Genomic DNA, 17197 nt, shown 5'->3' with positions numbered 1-17197 from the left:
GTCAGCAAAACTATCATATGTTCCAAGGTGGATATTCCCAGGGTCAGACAAAATTATCATATTACATTTAACTCTGCTTACCACAAGTAGTGAGAGTAACAACATCTGTCTGATTTGAGGAGGCACCAAACTTGGTCAGGTCTGAGAAGTCAGCAGAGTTCTTGGATGTTTCAGCAAACAGAAGTTCTGAAATACACACATTTTGTCTCTGAGTCAAGATACAAACTCTCAAAATATCTATAAAACAAATAAAATATTCTTAAATGTCCTACCATCATCAGTGTGGATGATAAAACGCATTTTGTTGGTTGTTGCAAGTTCTGGAAAGACATCCTCATCCACCTCTATGCAATGGTCATCTGTGACTTTCAATCTTGTATTCTTTGGTATCAGAAACTTCTGCTGGACAACACAATAACATCAACATGTTATTTTCAAAATAAATTACAAAATCACTGCTACTTACTCTTTATTAACTGAATACTAAACATATAACTCACCTGTACTGAGAAAATCTGAGAAACAAACATCTTCCAGTTTTACATACTTCTTCCCTCCACGTTGCACTTTTATCAAAATCGTGACCTGACATTAAAGAGAAAAAATGTAATTTAAGATAACAGCTAATGTTAGTGTGATTGAGAATGCAAAAAAAAAATGTTTAAGCTGAAAACCACGCGCTCTCATGTCACGACTAAAACGTATTTATCAGCTGTTACAATTCAAAACATTGCAGGCCTACACTTTCACAGCTCAACTATAGCCAGGGTAGACACTGCAGTTTAGTAACCACGTATGTAAAACATAAGGCTATCTGACAGACATAAGGCTGCATTACTGGATAAAAGAAACTACCTCGTCGGCATTAGTTTATGGAAGCTGAATATGATGTTTCTTGAGCTGAGTCACTACTTTAATTTGATGGCAAAACACTCATTTTCAGGAACACGGAGAATGGAAAAACGGTTAACTAATGTTGGCTCCTTCACATCGAAAAAAAAAAAGCCCGCACAAAACATGCTCGGAAAAACGGAGAAAATATGAGTTACGTTCAGCACCAAGTTCGCCACGATCATTGACGTTAGTACACAGTATAACGTAACAGCTACGACAAAACGTGTTTCTGTCAGAAAATATCGAACATTTTTGAAAGTTCAAAATACGCTTTTACCTACCTCACGATGAAGTACAAGTCCTTTGTGCTGCAGAACCAGGGTCGTGCCGTGGCGCACTTCTCAACATTTAACTCCAGATGTGGTGTTAAAACACGCTCCTGAACACCAATTAATGAACTCCAAAATAAAACACAGCCAGGGAGTATCCCATAACACATGCTGTAGTCAGAGTTAAAAAATAAACTCCAGAAATCTAACTCTTTCACTCTTTTTTTGCCTAACTCCTGATTTTTCAACTGCAGAAATTTGCTGTGTATGACCCAATTTATTGTGTTTTACACACTATTTATGACACAATTTATAGTTGCTGTCTAACCTATGATGATCAATCTTTTAGTTACTGCTGTTACTCTCAGCAGGCGTGGATTAACGCACAGGTTTGCGTAGGCTGCAGCCTAGGGGGGCCCCACGTGTGCAGGGGCCCCGGATTGGCCAGACTATTTTTTATAGTTATAGTTGCTAGACAGCATAGCGGCAAAATTTCTGAACGAAAGTACGATAGCGGAGCACAAAAGCGGAAAATACGAAGGTTAAAAGAACAACATGAACAAGATATACTGAAAAATGGATTAACTTGATAAAGCAAGTCCCCTTTTCCATATCGTGTTTGCGCACGCAAGACAGACGTGCTCTTCATTCGTCTCACTTCGCAATGATAAAAATAATCAGCGGCATCATGCAAATCATTTTTGTGTTTATTATAGTGCAAATAAACCGTGTTCAAATACTGAACTCATATTAGTTTAAATATTATTACAATTAAAAAATTAGCACGTTAACGCAGACGATTAATTGTTTCAGTGTAACGTGTTAAATATTTAACGCCGTTAATGCAGGGGTGGGGCTAGTGTTGGCCACTCCACTCACAACTGCTGCTTCTGTCTCTTTTTTTTTTCTTGACAAGAAGTCCATTTATTTAGTCGCAGAATGTCTTTACAACCACATCAGATGATAGACTTTTAAGACGCCATCTCCACTTCACATCAATGCCAGACGAGAGTCAAACGAGCGCGGAAACTGTACTGTGCTCGTAGCGCGTATTCTGTAGCCTGTATCATTTCATATCAAAACGCGAAATAATGTCGTGGTCCGTTAAGTCATGAAGTTACCAAAAAGGTGATTAAAGCTGCCTTAAAAACTGTGTATGTATGTAATATGTTATATATGTGTCACATTTAAGAACATGTCTCTGAAATGGTTTTCCAAACTCTCCTGGAGCAGCCCAGCACCGTCTCACTCATCTAACACACCCGATTCAACTCGTCAGATCATTAGTATTGGTATCTCTATATTTTTATTACCATATAGTTTTTTTGTTGTTGTCTATTCTCTTTATTATTAGTGTTATATTTCATTTTGTTACCTTCAGTTATGTGTATGTCTGCAAGCTCCTGTCACCAAGACAAATTCCTTATGTGTGTAAACACACTTGGCAAATTCTGATTCTGATTTATATTAATTTAGTTTTCACATGTTGAGGATTTATGCAAATCTATGTGTGTGTTGGTTGTTTAGTATTCAGGACTCTCAAAGTGTCACAGAGGACACGGTGCAGTTTGTCGATTAGAGGAGGTGATGCTGACATCTTCATCAGCTCTTCTCTCAGTGAGAGAGGTCCTTATCAGACCACCATCTCCTTCACACTGACCCCGCCTAATCAATTCACACACACAATAACAGTTCCACGCCAGACGGATCGATGGATCTCCACCAATACAAACACTCACACACACCCCATGTCCTCATGTGTCCCCAGTGAGTTGGATTGCATCAGGACTGTTGTGATTCCTGCGGCGTGAGATCTCAGGGAGGAGGTCATGACACGCTCCTGTGGCACACTGTCAGATCCGTCAGCGCTCTCTGGAGCTTTGAGTGTGTTTTGTGGGGGTGTGTCCCAAAAAGTCATCGCTCATAAATTCAGACAAAGGAGCTGCTGATTGTTAATGTTAATTAATACATTCATTAACCTACCGCTAACCTCAGTGCATGATTGACACAACCTCCACAGCCTGAATGTGCCGATGGCTGGATTTAAAGTGCATGCTGGGAAAAGAGACAATAAGCTGCAGATTTGTCACAATGCCTTTGTGCTCCAGCCAGTCAGATGGAGACGTGCCATTTGCAGCTTTAATTACACACAGGCCATTATGAGAAATAGTTGTAAATTTCATGCAGTGATTTGCTGAAGTTTGGCTTTGTATTTTAAATGTTATGCCTTCCTCCTCTGTCTTAGCTTAGTGCATTAATAATTTAATATTAATAATAATATATTTTTTTGCACACTGCTAATAAAGCATGTCTTAGCTTTTACCTGCATTAGTGACACTTACATTTATGTATTTAAGACATTTAACAGACCTGTAGTTACATGTATTTTTAATGCATTTCTTATTGAAATTTGGAACACAAGTTTGGAACACATTAAATAACCAATAGCCTTAAGTTTCTTTCAAAGATTGGTCAAAATTGGATATGCTCTTGAATAAGGAATATTTTTGTTCAGTTTTCCCAGTAGAATAAGACCATCCATCTATCTATCTATCTATCTTTTTTAAATTTTGCAGTGCAATGTGATCTGGACATTTTTTGTGTGATTCCCTTAATGTCAATATAACAACTGTTACAGTATCTGAGTGGTACAGTAGTTTTGTTTCTTGACTTTTTTGTCTTATATGTCATCTAGTTTATTTGATGACCCCTGTCTAGTTTTTCTGATTGTGTTCATGTAACGAAGTAGCTATTCATGTGTAACCCTGCGTCATGCTTTTCTGCTCATCCAGAGTCTTATCACAGTCTGGAGTCTCTAGAGACCAGACACTCATAAATCACATCACCCGCTGCCACCCAGACACTCGACACTGAACCGGAGACCCTATTAACCTGCTCCTATCTTAATGAGTTAGTTAACGCACTATTTTCTGTTAATGTAGCTCATCCTTGAGCTCGGGTGCCTGGGGAATGCTGGGAAAGTGTGATAATTGGCTGTAGTTTATCATCGATTGCAGACTGATGAATGGGGCAAGAGGGACTCCATTTGTTTATGTCTTGTTTTGCTTTATCTCACTGCCATCTTCCCCTCCTCCTCTCCTCTCCATCTCACCTCGTCTGAAGGCTGGAGTCAACGTGCTCCTGCAGGATGTGAACGGGAACATTCCACTCGACTACGCCACAGAGGGCACGGAAACCAGCTACATCCTCATCAGACACCTGGAGGAGAATAGTAGGATCCTTCATTCATTTAGTTCTTTATTTATCAGTTTTATATGACTACATAAAAAACGTGTACTACCATTTACAAGTTTGGGGTCAATTGTGATTGATTGATTGATTATTATTATTATTTTTTAATAATATGCTTATTTCACTAAAGCTGCATTTATTTGATCAAAAATGCAGTAAAAACTGTAGTATTGTGAAATATCCTGTTTCCTGTGAGGCAAAGCTGAATTTTCAGCATCATTACTCCAGTGTTTAGTGTCACATGGTCCTTCAGAAATTATTGTAATATGATGATTTGCTGCATAGGAAATATTATTGTCATTTATGCTGCTTAATATATTTGTTATACACTTTTTACAAAATAAAAATATTTTGTAACATTAAAAATGTCTTTACTTTTTTGATCAATGTAATGCAGTCTTGCTCAATCAATCAATCAATCAATCAATCAATCAATCAATCAGACAGACCCCAGATTTACCTTTTTTTCCTCAAAAAATTTAATTTAATTAAATGTTTCATTTTTAGATGGTAGAACACTTCTGCTCTGTGTGGATTTTTGTAGATTTTTTTTTGTAAAATAGATTGAAACTGCAGCAGCTCTTTTTCATCTTGTCTTGTGTAGGACACATTCTGGTATAGATTTTTGTGTGACACCGTGTTTCCCATTGCTCACATGTGTACACAACAAAGCAGTCCTGCCAACTGATATCCCAGTGTTTCTCAACCCTAGTCCTGGGCGCCCCCCAACACTGCACATTTTGTATGTCTCCCTTATCTGACACCCATTTCAGGTCCTGGAGTTTCCTTTAATGAGCTAATGAGTTGAATCAGGTGTGTTTGATTAGGAAGACACACAAAATGTGCAGTGCTGGGGGGCGCCCAGGACCAGGGTTGAGAAACACTGTGATAAACGCTCAAATATATTTCTAGCGACTGAATTGTATATACAGTCCTACCATTCAGCCATGTCGTTGTTAACGGTCATCCGTTCTGTCAGCTCACATGCTGGATTCAGTAAGAGTTACTTTAGCCTGCGAATCAATCAGTGAGATCCAACGAAACAGACACACTTCTCTGGGCTGCTGTCACTAAGCTCGTTTATCATTACAGTCAAGACTCTCACCATCTCAGAAGGGCCTACTCCACATCTTCTGTTGTGTAATTGAGCACTATTTGCAAGTGGAGATGATTTGTTGCCTCAGACATTTGAAACACATCATCCAGTTGAGACAAAATGAGGACACAGAGAGAGATCCCATCTTGTCTGATCCCGTACATAAGAGCTCTGTCATGTGACTTCTGTCCTGAACTCCTCCTGTCCATCATCTGCTTTTCACTTGTTCACTTGTCTTGATGTTTGTCAGGAGTGGACATGAGCTCTATGCACCAGATGAAGACCCAGCGCTCATCCACCATGTTGTCTGACGTGAGGCAGCTGGTCAGCAGCGGGGGCAGTGTCAATCAACAAAATGATGACGGGGTCACGCTGGTGAGAAAATACATCAATCCCAAAATGTGTAACGGTTGGCTGATCTCTAAATATAGCACAGTCTGTGTAATGTGTTCAGATGGTGATTTGAATCGGAAGGCTTTTGGCTAAATGGAGCAACACGTGTGACGTGTGTGTCTGTGTTTGCAGCTACACATCGCCAGTGCCAATGGTTATAAGGAGGTGGTGTCCGTGCTGCTGGAGAGTGGGGCAGAAGTCCAGGTGTCTGACAACAGTTTCTGGACACCATTACATCTGGCTGCCAAATATGGGCAGGTACATATCAGTGTTAATTTTGACAGGCATTTTTGATTTAGTCTTGGTCTTTATCTTGAGACGAAAATGCTTAATAGTCTTAGTCACATTTTAGTAATTTGAGTCTTTCAAAGTTTTAGTTGATGAAAAGTCATTGCATTTTTGTCAACTTTTAGTCAAAATGTAGTTACCAACATTTATTTTGGTAGCTATTTTATATGTAGTCTTCAAACAAAAATAGTCATTAATTCTTCTCTCTTTAGACCAAATCAATTAAGCTTATGATAAATTTGAATCAAGGATTGAATTTGGAAAAACTTGAATAAATGATAACAATTTTCATTTTTGGGTGAACTATCCCTTTAACAATAGTGAAAAGGGAGCAACTTATAAAACATATAGTTGTTCATATATAATATATATATGTTATACTTTTTGAAAAAGCAGAATAAGACAATAAGACAAATACGAAAGAGATACAAATTAAACTCATTTTTCAGATTCAGTAGGTTTACTTAACATATTTATTTAACGTCTTTTGTTGGTTAACATTAATGCCACTGTACTTAATCAGGAATGCTGTCCCTTTAAGACAGAAGGCATGCATGTAATACTGAGACAAGTTCAGTTTTCACCCACCTGTTTACGTTCACTTAATCCATAACCGACTGTATTTACGTGAGATGCTCTACACGATAGACATTTGGACTGCTGTGTGTGTATTTGAGCACTGAGAACTGATCGCGCGCTGTATATGAGAGCTGAAGAAGTGGAGAGTGCGCGAGAGAGAGCACTTCTATCAGCGTGATTCCGCCTATCCCGCCTTCACTAACTTTAAGTTAATCGACGACGAATTGTGACTCCCGGGAAAAATGGGACGTCTAGTCACCTTATCCCATTGTTTCAGATCGCTAGTTCACATTTTGGTAGCCTATCCATCCACTGCGGCTGCCATACTGAGACTAGATATGCAAATACCCCTTATCCGAATTGCAATCCAATGACAGGGACACACATTTTAAAGGACAAGACAGTAGCCTATAGAATTTATTTTGAATGTCCGGTAGTTCTCAAATAACATTATAGTCCCGTCTCGTCTTGTTAACAAAGATGCGGCATCAATTTCGTCATAGTTTTTTTCATCAGATATTAGTTTTAGCTCGTCTTAGTCACAGAAAAAATGTTTGTTTACGAATATATTTCGTCGTCGTCTTCGTTGACGAAATTAACACTGGTACATATCATTACATGGCATTACATATAATTTCATGATGGACACTGACTTTCGAAATCACAATTAAATATGGACTAAACCATATTTTGCAACTTTAGGCACATGATTGATAGAATAATATATGTATTTGTTTTCTTCAGGTATTTTAGAAATGTATTTACATGACAACCCTCTCTGTGCTAATTTAATTTAATTTAATTTAATTTAATTTAATTTAATTTAATTTAATTTAATTTAATTTAATTTAATTTAATTTAATTTAATTTAATTTAATTTAATTTAAAAGCACTGCTAATTAATATAATGTATTTGCATGGCAAACTGTCTTTTGCAGTAATTCTTCCTTTAATTAAACAAATCTAAAATAAATGCATATTACATTTCATTTGTAGTACTAATAAAAAACAACAACAACAACACGCAAATAAATGCATTATATTAATTTGAAGTGCTGTGAAAATAAAAAAAACTAGAAATTAAATTAAAAATACATTAATTTAATTTATATTCACGTGATATAGCACTACATATTAAATGTAAATAAATAAATTAAAATATTTTAAGTTAATTATTCAAAGTATTTACATGCCAAGCTATTTCTTGGAGTAATTCCGCCTTTAAAGATGTAAGTAAAATAAATACGTATTATGTTAATCCATAGTGTTAAAATAAAAGTTTTATTTTAATAGAATAAATAAATTCATATCATATTATTTTGAAGTGCTATACAAATAAACAAATGTATACAATAAAAATCATTTATTTATTTATTTGTTTGTTTTGTTTACTTCTGTAGCACTTGCCATCAAAAAGACTGCTGACCTGGACAAAACAAATGTTAGGGCTAATTTGAATTTGCATGAGTGTAATATGCTACATTTCATTTGTCTTTGAGTTTAGCCATTTTATCAGATTGCTGTTCACGGTCAGTGGAATGTATTGATATTAGAGTTATTCACGATGAATTCTAAAGTAAACAGAAATCATTCATGATCCAGCCTCATCTACAGAAGAAGTGTGTATAATGTTTTGTAATGAATCTTTGCAAATCGCCTTTCCTAATAATGTGCTAATTAGCAAGTTTCACGATGAATTCTAAAGTAAACAGAAATCATTCATGATCCAGCCTCATCTACAGAAGAAGTGTGTATAATGTTTTGTAATGAATCTTTGCAAATCGCCTTTCCTAATAATGTGCTAATTAGCAAGTTTCACGATGAATTCTAAAGTAAACAGAAATCATTCATGATCCAGCCTCATCTACAGAAGAAGTGTGTATAATGTTTTGTAATGAATCTTTGCAAATCGCCTTTCCTAATAATGTGCTAATTAGCAAGTTTCACGATGAATTCTAAAGTAAACAGAAATCATTCATGATCCAGCCTCATCTACAGAAGAAGTGTGTATAATGTTTTGTAATGAATCTTTGCAAATCGCCTTTCCTAATAATGTGCTAATTAGCAAGTTTCACGATGAATTCTAAAGTAAACAGAAATCATTCATGATCCAGCCTCATCTACAGAAGAAGTGTGTATAATGTTTTGTAATGAATCTTTGCAAATCGCCTTTCCTAATAATGTGCTAATTAGCAAGTTTCACGATGAATTCTAAAGTAAACAGAAATCATTCATGATCCAGCCTCATCTACAGAAGAAGTGTGTATAATGTTTTGTAATGAATCTTTGCAAATCGCCTTTCCTAATAATGTGCTAATTAGCAAGTTTCACGATGAATTCTAAAGTAAACAGAAATCATTCATGATCCAGCCTCATCTACAGAAGAAGTGTGTATAATGTTTTGTAATGAATCTTTGCAAATCGCCTTTCCTAATAATGTGCTAATTAGCAAGTTTCACGATGAATTCTAAAGTAAACAGAAATCATTCATGATCCAGCCTCATCTACAGAAGAAGTGTGTATAATGTTTTGTAATGAATCTTTGCAAATCGCCTTTCCTAATAATGTGCTAATTAGCAAGTTTCACGATGAATTCTAAAGTAAACAGAAATCATTCATGATCCAGCCTCATCTACAGAAGAAGTGTGTATAATGTTTTGTAATGAATCTTTGCAAATCGCCTTTCCTAATAATGTGCTAATTAGCAAGTTTCACGATGAATTCTAAAGTAAACAGAAATCATTCATGATCCAGCCTCATCTACAGAAGAAGTGTGTATAATGTTTTGTAATGAATCTTTGCAAATCGCCTTTCCTAATAATGTGCTAATTAGCAAGTTTCACGATGAATTCTAAAGTAAACAGAAATCATTCATGATCCAGCCTCATCTACAGAAGAAGTGTGTATAATGTTTTGTAATGAATCTTTGCAAATCGCCTTTCCTAATAATGTGCTAATTAGCAAGTTTCACGATGAATTCTAAAGTAAACAGAAATCATTCATGATCCAGCCTCATCTACAGAAGAAGTGTGTATAATGTTTTGTAATGAATCTTTGCAAATCGCCTTTCCTAATAATGTGCTAATTAGCAAGTTTCACGATGAATTCTAAAGTAAACAGAAATCATTCATGATCCAGCCTCATCTACAGAAGAAGTGTGTATAATGTTTTGTAATGAATCTTTGCAAATCGCCTTTCCTAATAATGTGCTAATTAGCAAGTTTCACGATGAATTCTAAAGTAAACAGAAATCATTCATGATCCAGCCTCATCTACAGAAGAAGTGTGTATAATGTTTTGTAATGAATCTTTGCAAATCGCCTTTCCTAATAATGTGCTAATTAGCAAGTTTCACGATGAATTCTAAAGTAAACAGAAATCATTCATGATCCAGCCTCATCTACAGAAGAAGTGTGTATAATGTTTTGTAATGAATCTTTGCAAATCGCCTTTCCTAATAATGTGCTAATTAGCAAGTTTCACGATGAATTCTAAAGTAAACAGAAATCATTCATGATCCAGCCTCATCTACAGAAGAAGTGTGTATAATGTTTTGTAATGAATCTTTGCAAATCGCCTTTCCTAATAATGTGCTAATTAGCAAGTTTCACGATGAATTCTAAAGTAAACAGAAATCATTCATGATCCAGCCTCATCTACAGAAGAAGTGTGTATAATGTTTTGTAATGAATCTTTGCAAATCGCCTTTCCTAATAATGTGCTAATTAGCAAGTTTCACGATGAATTCTAAAGTAAACAGAAATCATTCATGATCCAGCCTCATCTACAGAAGAAGTGTGTATAATGTTTTGTAATGAATCTTTGCAAATCGCCTTTCCTAATAATGTGCTAATTAGCAAGTTTCACGATGAATTCTAAAGTAAACAGAAATCATTCATGATCCAGCCTCATCTACAGAAGAAGTGTGTATAATGTTTTGTAATGAATCTTTGCAAATCGCCTTTCCTAATAATGTGCTAATTAGCAAGTTTCACGATGAATTCTAAAGTAAACAGAAATCATTCATGATCCAGCCTCATCTACAGAAGAAGTGTGTATAATGTTTTGTAATGAATCTTTGCAAATCGCCTTTCCTAATAATGTGCTAATTAGCAAGTTTCACGATGAATTCTAAAGTAAACAGAAATCATTCATGATCCAGCCTCATCTACAGAAGAAGTGTGTATAATGTTTTGTAATGAATCTTTGCAAATCGCCTTTCCTAATAATGTGCTAATTAGCAAGTTTCACGATGAATTCTAAAGTAAACAGAAATCATTCATGATCCAGCCTCATCTACAGAAGAAGTGTGTATAATGTTTTGTAATGAATCTTTGCAAATCGCCTTTCCTAATAATGTGCTAATTAGCAAGTTTCACGATGAATTCTAAAGTAAACAGAAATCATTCATGATCCAGCCTCATCTACAGAAGAAGTGTGTATAATGTTTTGTAATGAATCTTTGCAAATCGCCTTTCCTAATAATGTGCTAATTAGCAAGTTTCACGATGAATTCTAAAGTAAACAGAAATCATTCATGATCCAGCCTCATCTACAGAAGAAGTGTGTATAATGTTTTGTAATGAATCTTTGCAAATCGCCTTTCCTAATAATGTGCTAATTAGCAAGTTTCACGATGAATTCTAAAGTAAACAGAAATCATTCATGATCCAGCCTCATCTACAGAAGAAGTGTGTATAATGTTTTGTAATGAATCTTTGCAAATCGCCTTTCCTAATAATGTGCTAATTAGCAAGTTTCACGATGAATTCTAAAGTAAACAGAAATCATTCATGATCCAGCCTCATCTACAGAAGAAGTGTGTATAATGTTTTGTAATGAATCTTTGCAAATCGCCTTTCCTAATAATGTGCTAATTAGCAAGTTTCACGATGAATTCTAAAGTAAACAGAAATCATTCATGATCCAGCCTCATCTACAGAAGAAGTGTGTATAATGTTTTGTAATGAATCTTTGCAAATCGCCTTTCCTAATAATGTGCTAATTAGCAAGTTTCACGATGAATTCTAAAGTAAACAGAAATCATTCATGATCCAGCCTCATCTACAGAAGAAGTGTGTATAATGTTTTGTAATGAATCTTTGCAAATCGCCTTTCCTAATAATGTGCTAATTAGCAAGTTTCACGATGAATTCTAAAGTAAACAGAAATCATTCATGATCCAGCCTCATCTACAGAAGAAGTGTGTATAATGTTTTGTAATGAATCTTTGCAAATCGCCTTTCCTAATAATGTGCTAATTAGCAAGTTTCACGATGAATTCTAAAGTAAACAGAAATCATTCATGATCCAGCCTCATCTACAGAAGAAGTGTGTATAATGTTTTGTAATGAATCTTTGCAAATCGCCTTTCCTAATAATGTGCTAATTAGCAAGTTTCACGATGAATGCTAAAGTAAACAGTCTCTCTGAGAGCAGCTCGGAAGAGAGGGGAGGGATTAGCAGAAGAGCTCATTAACATTTAAAGGAAAATGCTACAAAAACGGCTTGATCTGAAAAGAGCTGTTTTTGACAGGGTAAAAAAGGTGTTTTGTACACTACCATTGAGAAATTTTAACCAAACTATGTTACAGACTTTTCATTAAGACCCTAAAGAATCATATCAACTTGTGGAAAATGGGCATGACCCCTTTAAGTTCTTGTTTATTGAACTGCTGTATGAAATGAAATAAATGTCATATTTTCAGTCGTGCAGATATTCAGGGAAAAAAACAGTACTCTTGCTTGTTTAATATTGCTGAACTATAAAATATTGTATAAATATCAGACAAAAACCAGAAACGGCATGCAATGTAAGATGACATACAGGTCACGTGTAAAACAGTGCCGCTTCAAGTACTAAAGCTAGGAGCTCCTTTGTTTTGCATCTTTTGATAACTTAAAGAACGTGGTTCTCATTTCATTGCCTGTGACTCTATTATTCTTCAACAGGCGTCACCAGTTTTTTGTGTAGGTTAAGGTGACAAATCATACCAGCATTCTTTGAGGTTAAAACACATACTTGATTATTTTCATAACAGTTCTGTATAAATTACATAAGGAGAAATGTGTTCTGTACACTGTATAGTCAAACATAGCAGACAAACAGACAGAAATCAAAACCCACATGTTGCTACAGAAACAAAGCTAACATAGCCCATTACAAAGCAACCTAATTTACAGCAACCTTATTTTAATACTCGAAAACAGAACCAATATTAATTGTTGAAAAAGCTGAAAAAGCCATCTCCTAACTTTCTCTACAGCCTCACAGTCATTTTCACAGGTCTACTGCAGGCAGAGAAGCAGGATTTGTCAATTGTTGATGGTGTTTGTCCAGAGAGTCAGTCTGCAGGGTTTCATTGTTCTGGCCACATTCAGTGCGAGTGAATAAGAGAGATTGATGAAGTATGTAGAGACTCAGTAGCTCAGTAAGTCTACAGCCGCAAGTCTCCTCATTAATACCTGGGTTGACGGTGAGAGGCAGAGAGAGTTGAAGATAGAGATCGTTCATCTCTCAGCATGCTAATCAATATATCTTTTGTGTGATTGGAACGCGATTGAGCTGTCAGAGCAGAGTCGCACATCTCACACTCTTCCTGAGTGCACCACTCTCACCTTTTCCAATGTGATCTTATGAGTATTCGTATGTTTTTTAAGTGCAAAGTGCCTACCACATGTACTGTTCATTTACAATGTTTAAAAAACAATTACAAATTCAGTGATATTATTGATTTCACTGCAATGACTATATCAGATGTGAACAAAATTTGAACTGAATTGAGTTGGATAATAACACTATCTTTGCAATATCGACACTGCCATAGAAGTACACTAAATCAACATTAAACTAACTTGAGCCAAATCATGACATTACTGTCTTCTGTAGAGCTGCTTATAGTTATATATATATTTACCTTGCATGTCTGAGAGCTGTTATTTTCGGGCAGCCAAATTTTTCCTTGCATTATTTACACTGTTGTTTTGTGAGGTTTGTGTAGAGGGGAGGGATGCCCTTCTGGAAAATACCATAGTTTTACATGGTTTCTACCTGGTCCAAGCTTGTCTATATGGTTGATTTTAGACTATCAGCTGGTATAGGCCAAATATTTTAATGTACCATATTTCAAAAACCAACTTGACCCCCTTAAGCTACAATGACTTGGTTAAGACCTCTAACCCTCTGTGCAGTCTTTGAGCGGACCACTTTCCATACTCTTCCATCAAAGAAGCTGATTGTATACTGTCACTTCATGCATCTTGAACAATCAGATCAATATCTGCAAATTCTATTCGCACTCATGCTGTCCCCATCATTTCCAGCATACTATTGCAATCTGGCATAGTTTATTGAACTGTAAAACATTACTGCAATGAATGGGTGCCGTCAAAATGAGAATTCAAACAACTGATAAAAGCTTTGCAATCAATTGGCATCCTTCTGTCTCGAGAGACAGTGGAGTATCTGCGCCCGGGTCAGTCTTTTGTGGAATTGCAGTGCCTGCTGTGGCTAAACAGTCCAATACGAGAGCGGCAGAGTCTGTTGCAGTTACTACAGGTGAAGCCTGAGGCTGCTTCTGTGGGCACTGACCCTACTCTCTGCCGTCTGCGCTGCCTTTTCTCCTCCCACTGGTCCTCTTTCTTTCCCTCGCTCAGCTTTGTGCTGGTCCTTACGGCGAGCCGCCAGCCGACGCGGTCTGCGGCATCAGCTTCCAAGTCTGCAGGATTCAGGCTTCCGGCTTTCAGGTCACGCTTGCAGAAGTCTTTGTACCGGAAGAACTGGTCTGCCTGTTGGTCTGGTACCGGAGGCGAGCTCGCCATACATGATGTCCTTAGGAATCCGGCCATCCTGCATTCGGCAGACATGGCCGAGCCAGCGTAGGCGTCTTTGTGAAAGGAGTGCGTGCATGCTTAATGTTTTTGCCTGGGCCACGGTCCTGCCAGGTGATTCCAAGGATCCTTCTCAGGCAGCGCAGATGAAAAGAGTTAAGTCTGCGTTCTTGCCAGGTGTACATAGTCCATGTCTCGCTGCCGTAGAGAAGAGTGCTGAGGACATTGGCCTGGTACACTTTCATCTTGGTGTTGGTGGTGAGCATGCTATTGTTCCACACTCTCTTGGTCAGGTGGGCCATCGCTATTGATGCCTTGCCGATTCTGTTGTTCAGCTCGTTGTCCAAAGAGAGGCTGCTGGAGATGGTGGAGCCAAGATATGTCAAGTCCTCCACTACCTCGAGGGTGTGATCGCCGATGGAGATGCAGGAAGTGCTGCTGACATCATGGCCCATGACATTTGTTTTCTTTAGGCTGATGGTCAGCCCAAACTCATCAGAAGTGTGAGCGAAGCTGCTGTTGAGACGCTGTAGTGCTTCCTCGGTATGGGCAGTCAGGGCGGCGTCATCAGCAAACAGCACCTCCCTAAACAGGACCCTGCGCACCTTGGTCTTTGCGTGCAGACATGCAAGGTTGAAAAGGTTGCCATCGCTCATAGTGCAAATGAAGACACCATCTTCTGACTGACTGAAGGCGTGGTGCAGCAGCAGGGAGAAGATGATGCCGAAGACTGTCGGGGCGAGGACACAACCTTGCTTCACGCCGCTTCGGATTGGGAAAGGTTCTGAAGGACGTGACCATCTTCAGAAGCTTGTGGGGGACATCCGATCCTGTGCAGTAGGGTGAAGAGGCCTTTCCTGCTGACCAAGTCAAAGGCCTTGGTCAGGTCGATAAAGGCGATGTAGGGTGGCTGTCTCTGCTCCCGGCACTTCTCCTGTAGCTGTCTCAGTGAGAAGATCATGTCGATCGTTGATCTCTGGGATCTGAAGCCACACTGCGCCTCTGGGTAAACGCGTTCAGCCAGCACTTGGAGTCTGTTCAGCACCACGCAGGCGAAGACCTTCCCCACCATGCTCAGCAAGGAGATGCAGCGGTAGTTGTTACAGTCACTGCCGTCTCCTTTGTTCTTGTAGAGCGTGATGTTGGCATCTCACATGTCCTGAGGAACTGTTCCCTCCTCCCAACACTGAAGTAAGAGTTCATGAAGGTGGTCGAGGAGGACACTCTTCTTGCCAGCCTTGATGACCTCTGGGGGAATGCCGTCACTGCCTGGAGCTTTGCCACATGCTAAAGAGTCAATGGCCTTGCTGAGCTCATCTACAGTGGGCAGAGCATCAAGTTCCTCCATCTCGGGCAAGGGGAGGTGCTCTCCATTGCAGTGTCAGTGACGACGTTCTCCCTCGAGTATAGCTGCTGGTAGTGCTCCGCCCATCTCTCCATCTGCTTACCGCGGTCTGTGATGACATCACCTGTAGCGGACTTCAGGGGAGCGATCTTGATGGTTCTTGGGCCAATGCTTTCTTCATGCCCTCATACATGGCGTGGATGTTCCCACAGTCTGCGGAGAGCTGAATGCTCTGACAGAAGTTCAGCCAATAATCATTGGCTCATATCCTGGCAATCTGCTGGGTGTCATTTCTGGCCTTCCTGGGAGTGCAGCTAATGCCTTCTCTGAAGGCTTGCGCTTGTAGTCTAGCAGAGCTGTACGTTTGACTGTGATGGCTGGCTCAATTTCTGTTATTCCTGCTTCAAACCAGTCTGGGTTTTTCTTCTCCCTCTTGCCGAAGGTTGCCATGGCCGAGTTGTAGATGGCGTTACGGATGTGGCTCCATCTCTCTTCAGCGCTGTTCTCTGGGCAGTCCTTGAGGGCCACTTCAATGGTACTGGCAGAGCGTGTGCAAACTTCGGGGACTGATGTCAGGGCTGTGTTAAAACGTGGCCGTCCTTTCTGCTTGGAGTTGTGGATCCGCTTGGGGTAAAGGCGTACCTTGCTCCCAACCAGTGAGTGGTCAGTGTCACAGTCGGCACTGTGGTAGCTGCGGGTAGTAAGAATGCATTTCAGCAGGGGTCTTCTGGTAATGACAAGATCCAGCTGGTGCCAGTGACAGGATCTGGGGTGTCACCAGGACACTCGATGGCAGGGTTTGGTTGAGAAGAACGTGTTTGAGATGCACAGGTCATGGTATGAACAAAGTTCTAACAGTCTCTGTCCATTTTCGTTAAGCTTGCCAATGCCAAAATGGCCGATACAACGGGGCCAGGAGTTGTGATCGGCTCTGATCTGGGCGTTGAAGTCCCCAAGTAGGAACAGGTGTTCTGTGGTAGGGATCTCTTCGATAGTGGTCTCAAGCTCTTCATAAAATGTGTCCTTTGACTCAGCTGAGGAGCAGAGTGTAGGAGCATAGATGCTCAGGATGTTGACTGGGCCTGAAGAGGTAGAGAGGCAGGGAGAGAGGATTCTGGGCGTACCTCCAAAAGGCGGCTCAATTGAGGACAGCATGGAGCTCCTCACTGCAAATCCAATGCCGTGTATTCGAGGCTCCTCAGACTCCTTTCCCTGCCAGAAGAACATGTAGTCCTGTTCTCTGAGGCTGCC

The 17197-nt window shown here is 38.9% G+C and overlaps 1 protein-coding gene across 1 annotated transcript in view; it reads left to right on the top strand.

Moving 5' to 3' along the window:
* LOC107575778 (unconventional myosin-XVI-like) overlaps positions 1-12745 on the top strand; it is a 25088-nt gene extending 12343 nt beyond the window's left edge. The window contains exons 2-5 of the mRNA XM_016262107.1: positions 4287-4395; positions 5762-5886; positions 6037-6188; positions 12724-12745. Coding sequence (XP_016117593.1) covers positions 4287-4395; positions 5762-5886; positions 6037-6188; positions 12724-12745 — 408 coding nt within the window. The remainder of the gene's footprint in view (positions 1-4286; positions 4396-5761; positions 5887-6036; positions 6189-12723) is intronic.
* Positions 12746-17197: the final 4452 nt, after the last annotated feature.

The sequence above is a fragment of the Sinocyclocheilus grahami genome, unplaced genomic scaffold (assembly GCF_001515645.1).
Source record: "Sinocyclocheilus grahami isolate Dianchi unplaced genomic scaffold, SAMN03320097.WGS_v1.1 scaffold2883.1, whole genome shotgun sequence".
NCBI lineage: Eukaryota > Metazoa > Chordata > Actinopteri > Cypriniformes > Cyprinidae > Sinocyclocheilus > Sinocyclocheilus grahami.
The sequence above is the reverse complement of the archived record's forward strand: the minus strand, read 5'-3'. Positions and strand labels throughout refer to the sequence as shown.